This window comes from Apis dorsata, unplaced genomic scaffold, assembly GCF_000469605.1.
Source record: "Apis dorsata unplaced genomic scaffold, Apis dorsata 1.3 scaffold_263, whole genome shotgun sequence".
In the NCBI taxonomy this organism is placed as follows: domain Eukaryota; kingdom Metazoa; phylum Arthropoda; class Insecta; order Hymenoptera; family Apidae; genus Apis; species Apis dorsata.
Genome location: NW_006263541.1, coordinates 248,045 through 253,966, shown reverse-complemented (window position 1 = coordinate 253,966; position 5,922 = coordinate 248,045). Strand labels below are relative to the sequence as shown.

General features: G+C 34.9%; 1 protein-coding gene and 1 long non-coding RNA gene across 3 annotated transcripts; one reads left to right on the top strand and one right to left on the bottom strand.

The window, feature by feature from the left end:
- The first annotated feature begins 254 nt into the window (after positions 1–254).
- On the top strand, positions 255–3,990 carry LOC102675827 (protein kintoun). Of its 2 annotated transcripts, XM_006616420.2 has the most exons (5): positions 255–853; positions 937–2,151; positions 2,221–2,431; positions 2,507–2,657; positions 2,748–3,990. In XM_006616420.2, exons 1-5 carry the CDS (start codon positions 329–331, stop codon positions 3,112–3,114), a joined length of 2,469 nt encoding a protein of 822 aa, XP_006616483.1. In that variant the 5' UTR covers positions 255–328; the 3' UTR covers positions 3,115–3,990. The 2 variants fall into 2 exon arrangements, with proteins under 2 accessions (XP_006616483.1, XP_006616482.1); XM_006616419.2 differs by having other exon boundaries at positions 256–853; positions 2,221–2,657.
- A 204-nt stretch (positions 3,991–4,194) lies between these two features.
- Positions 4,195–5,266, bottom strand: LOC116185720. The gene is made up of 3 exons (XR_004150603.1): positions 5,223–5,266; positions 5,016–5,134; positions 4,195–4,549 (listed from the first exon to the last, which is right to left on the bottom strand). It is a non-coding gene; the product is annotated as an uncharacterized LOC116185720 (long non-coding RNA).
- Positions 5,267–5,922: the final 656 nt, after the last annotated feature.

The window sequence follows — 5,922 nt, the reverse complement described above, 5'->3', positions numbered from 1 at the left end:
AAAAAAAAAAAAAATTAAGAATTAAAAATATCTAAAGATTACGAACAAGTTGAGTTTTTTCCCTAGCGTTGATATTATTATTTTTCTGTAACAAAAAAGAAGAGGAAATATGAAATGATTTTATGAAAATTGAAGAAAAATAGATTGATGGATTTAAGAAAATAGAAATAAAATAGAAAAAATGGCGCGAACGCCATTAGACGTCTCGAAGTTCCATATTTGACCGCTATTCAACCGGCCGGCGTAGTGGCGCAACTATCCACGTGGTATAAGAGTTCGCGATCTTTCTACCTATCTACAAGTTTATTTGTAAACAGTATTTCGTAAGATGGACGCGTACGATATACATAGGAAAAATTGGGAAGAATTGGATGTAACCAAAGAAGAATTAAAAAATATAACGGAGTGTCTGAAAAAGGAAGAGTTTCGTAAATTGTTAATCGAATACGCTGAAGAGGTGACTGATCCAGAAAATAGAAAGATCTACGAAAAGGAAATCACACAATTGGAGAAGGAACGGGGCGTCGACGTTACATTTGTTCATCCCGAGCCTTGTTACGTCATAAAAACTAGTGTAAATGGAGAGAAAAAATGTTTTCTAAACATAAGCAAAAGTAACATTGTTGACCGACCAAGCAGTCAACCTTCTTTCGAGCAAGGTCATCGTGGATTACAATGGTCTATTCCTTATACATTGACACCTCCTCGTGATGACCTTGACAAAAAAAATGTACGTTGTAAAGTGTTCGATGTGGTCTTTCATCCTGACACCATGTATCTGTCATCCAAAAATGCACAATTTCGCGAAATTGTTCACAATACAGCCCTCGATGGCGTGGAAAATAATTTCAAGGTAAGAATTGTCAACCATTGTTTTGATTATTCGTTTTTTCGATTATTCATTATTGTAATTTTTTTATTCTACGTAATTCTCAGGTCAAACTGGACCGGAAAAATCTTAAGTTTCCAAAGATATCATACAAAGGAATATGCCATCCTACTGTGATCAGAAAGCCATCAAAGGAACCACCTAAAAAGCAATTGGACATAGAACCAGAAATTTATCAAAAATTAATGGCCAGTTATGATGAAAGCAGAAAACAACAATTCAAATGTGCAGAAGAAATGCCAAAGCGTTGTTCACCACCTACCAAGTATTATAATAAAAAAGTAGATAAAACTGAAGATATAAATAGCAAATATGTGACACCAAAATTTTCCATAAAACATCAATCTGATATAGAGTTGGAAGATTTTAGCAATAACAGAAATGCAAAAATGAATGCTACAGTACCTAAGAAATTAATCATTAATATAGATCTGCCCTTATTAAAAACTGCCTCTGATGCTTCCTTGGATGTACAAGAACGTTTTCTCAGTCTGAAAAGTGAAAAACCTGCAAAATATTTATTAGAATTACCTTTACCTTATTGTGTAAATGCAGACAAGGGTAATGCTAAATTTGATTCAAAATATAAAAAACTTGTAATAACACTACCAGTTATTCGACCAGTGGTACTGCTATCTGATGCTAGAGAGGATAGTGGAGTTGATAGTGATCATGATAGTCCAGTACCATTATCGTCAGAAGATTCTACAGAAAATTCTCTTGATCAAAATCAGAAGAGCAACTCTGTGTCTAAATTAGTTGAAGAATGTGAAAAAGTGCTTGAAGCTACTAAAATAGAGTATGAAAGTGAAAATATAGAGGATTCTAGTGATACAGCATTACGGACTAGCATAGAAAATATAGACATATTTTTAGATCCTAGCATTAAGTATTCACTGCCAACATTTATTTGTAATTTGTATAACAATCAATTAGCGATTACTGTAAATGTAAAAAATGTTGATCCGAATTCCATACGCCATAAAATTTTACAAAATAATTTAGGAATACACGTTTTACTAACGTCTATAGGTACAGGTTTCTTTCCACAGCATTATTCGTTGTGTTTAAAAATAAATGAAAATTCCATAGATCCCGATTCGCTCACGGTTGAACCGTGGGATAATAACGTTGTATTTACCATTACGTTAAAAAACGTGGAAAATTTAGCGCAATACTATGTTGGTACGAACGAAGAATTCATGGAAGAGAGACATTTTCCTACTGCTACGTCTTTCAAAAATCAACTACAAGAATTATTAGTAAGTATTATATATATATATGAATAGAAAATAAAGATTATTTTACGCTTCTCCCGTTATTTTATATAGGCAGAGGAAGATGATAATTTGGAAATGGATCGAACAGTCAACGTACATGCTGACGAAGACGGTGTCGTCATAAATATTACTTCGAAACATCTAGATTCTGACGATGAAGTCGAACAACACAGTACAGGATCGATAGAAGAACAACCGAGTCTTTGTCGTACGTTACCAAAGACTAGGTCTGTTTCAGAAAGCAGTGGGGATGAATTAACAAGTAATAGCATAAATACAGGATCATACTCGAAAAGTATATTGAAATCACGGCACACTCATGATTTTTCACGTTCAGTGTCCGAATCGAGTGCGGATGAAAATGGAATGGCTTCATCGTCTGTAGATTGCCATTACGATTCGACACAAGATTTAAATCTTGAATCAGATTGTTCCAGTTTAAAAAAGACAGTACGATTCAATGACGTGGTATCGCGACAATTGTTCAGGTATTTTTGAATTTTTTGAATATCTTATCGATTATTAATTTTTTATAATAACAAGTACGGTAAATTGATCGATTCTCGTTTAATTTCCAGATCTAATTCCAGTATTTTGGGTCAACGTAAAAAGAATCAACGAAAATTACGAAATAAAAGACGCGTTCACGAGCGTAGGATGAGCGAAAGCGAAAATTCCGAAACGGAGGAACGTGAAAAGTACAAAGCAAATCAAAAAAATGCGGAAGTCTCTGAGACTATAAAACCTATACTTAATAAGGATAAACAAGCGGCGCAACAAAAAACTGCGAATATCGAAATTGGAGAGGGATCGAATAATAATCATTCTTCATTAAAACGGAAATCAAGTATCGAGGAAGAAATTATAAACGAAGCAACCGAGATTGTAAAGGACGAAGTTACAGCACAATTTAAGAATGATCTAATATTCGACCTCGATATGTAGATTTTTTTATCGATCAAGGAATTTTGTAACGTGTATGTGATAATTTTTTAAAGCTTATAAAGCGAATTAAAGTAGTTTAATTGGACTTTTTTCAAGAAATTACAATAATAATAATAATTATGAATTTTGTCTAGGATCATGCGGTAATTTCTTGATAAAATAATAAATTCGTATAAATTATTATATAAAGGACTTCGAGAAAAATAGTCCTAGGTGATATAGAATTTTCTTTCGTTCGATAGTTCAAAACATCGATCTTATCGTAAATTTATCTTCTTCTATTTATAAAATTAGAGTAAGAATCTTTTTAATATTTCTCATATCGATCTATTTTGAATTTTAACTATCTCTTATAGAAAAGTATACAAAAAAAAAAATCACATTTCTTAAAATTTTTGTGAGGGAATCTTTCATAAAAAAAAAAAGAAAGTGCACGTTCTATTTTATAAGGCGAAATTCTTATGAAATGAATTTTTACATATATTTTATAGATCGTCGTGTAATTGTTTATATATAGAATGCACGTAACGAATTCATCTTTCCAATAATCACGATCGTATACACACACATATATATATATATATATAATCACGTTTATGAAAACATAACTCTGTTGTTGAAGCACTTGCTTTCCTAGCGAAGTGTTTCACCCGTATCACATATACACAATATACACGATACTAGCGTATTCTCTGCAAAAAAAAAAACAAGAAATAGAAACAATAGATAGATAAATAGATAGAAGTAAAATTTTACAATAATAAAATCGATCGATTTTTAATCGCTCATCATTATGAAAATTTGATCGAAGAATCATGGAAAAAAACGTACTATTATCATTATGAGAAACGTATACAATATATTTTAAACAACTAACCGATTTATTTTATTTCATTCACGCCCCACAAATTCTATATACCAAAATCATTCCTAACGATTTCTTAAACGAAACATCCTCTCCTATTCTTATTTTTCATTTGTCCCTTAATTATATATCCACAAGAACAAAAACGAAATAACGACAAAATCGTTTCTGAGAACTGATAAACAACTGGTAAATTCGCTTATAAGCGATGTAAGAAGTGCGAATCAAAGTAGAGTTACGTCGGTAGTGGTAAGGTAAAGTAGAAAAGTGGGACAAGCGAGCACGGTGAAGGCAGTTGGCCCGCGGTAGGAACTGTGGATGAGAGGTTGGAGCCCATCGATCTCGCGCTACCTGCGGGGGTGTAAGGTCGTTACACTCGCGTCTACCTATGCACGAGCTACAACATCGCATAGTTGCTCGTATTATTCCTATTTATGCCCCGCCACGGGAGCGAGACAGCGACGACCCTCACGAATGCAATGTTCTAATTTCGCGGCACAACCCTTTGCAACCACTACCACAGTTGACGACTACGGGGTCGCGGCCTGATTCGCAAACACTCTAAAAGACCTAGAAGGACAAGGGCCTCTCAGACACTACGAAGGTACTGCTTCTGGGGGGGATGCTGGCTAAAGAGTAGAATACACATCTTTCCAGATTTTCTACGTCTTACTTCCACATCTTGATTCTCGCGTGGATAAATAAATATATCCACGTTTGTAATTATAATTCAATTCTTATGAAAATATTTTATAGAATGGAATAACGTTACTTAATAATAACGTTCTAAAGACGAAGGATTGTTCTTTTTCTTTTTTTCCGTGATAATTTGAAATTGATTGATTCGAGTTTGATGAAAGGAAGAAAAAGGAAAAGAGAAAAGAAAAAATGACGTGTCGTCAAATTTTGAGATTGAACTAACCAATGAGACGAAGGCCTGACTGGTGGTAGGCCTGGCTAGCAGCACCCAGGTCGATAAGTCGTCCACCTCTAGAGAGAGTCAAAGGTTGGCGTGGGTACACGAGGGTACACGTACCCCGTTTACGGTAGTTACGGCAGGCACGACATCGGCAATGCGGCACCCGTCGTTACGTCGTTACGCCGTTCGGCCATCGCACCTGGCACCACTGGAAAACAGACCAGGCCGACCGGTATCTGAAACAGAATTACAGATGTTGAACGTCACCAAGTTATTTGTCACGCCAGTCATCTTAGCAACATCGATAATCGTGATACCAAATACATTGCACTCGTCAGCTTAACGAGTAAAGAAACAGTAGATAGATACTTCTTTGAAGATAATCCTTCGTCACACGTTGTTGGAGATCAATCGAATTCAATATGAATTAAATCGATTCTTTGATGTTATATCAATATATATAACAGAGTTATCGGTCTTCTTGAAGGATTATCAGAATTATTTTGAGTTATCGGTTATGATAGAAAATTCTTCTCTGAGAAGATTATTTGTACAACAATAATCGTTGAAACCTGAAAGAATATTTAGATTAGATTAGATTAGATTAAAAATGCTGAATGCGAGTAATTAAAATAAACGTTTCGAGTTAAGTATTGGATTATAAATAATTTAATTTGGAAATATGAGCTGCAAGAAAGATGTGGGATTGAAGAAAATGAGAGAGACGACGTCTCGTTAATTTTTATTTTATCGCATTCAGTGGAATTATGCGAACGAGTATTGCGAACTTTTTATTATTTCGACGTTTCTGGGAGAAGAGGAAAGAAGAGTTCTTGAGAAAAGGAGGGGGGAAAGGAGCGATGGCACTCTTGGAACTTTCCTGCCTCTTTTTTTTTATCTCAATCCGTCTTCTTTTCTCCATCCCTCCCTACGGAGTCAGGTACTCGAAGTGTGGAGTATCGATTATATGGACCCTGCTTCGTGACCACGCGCCGTCTGTACGTTGTGCTGCCCGGATAACCCA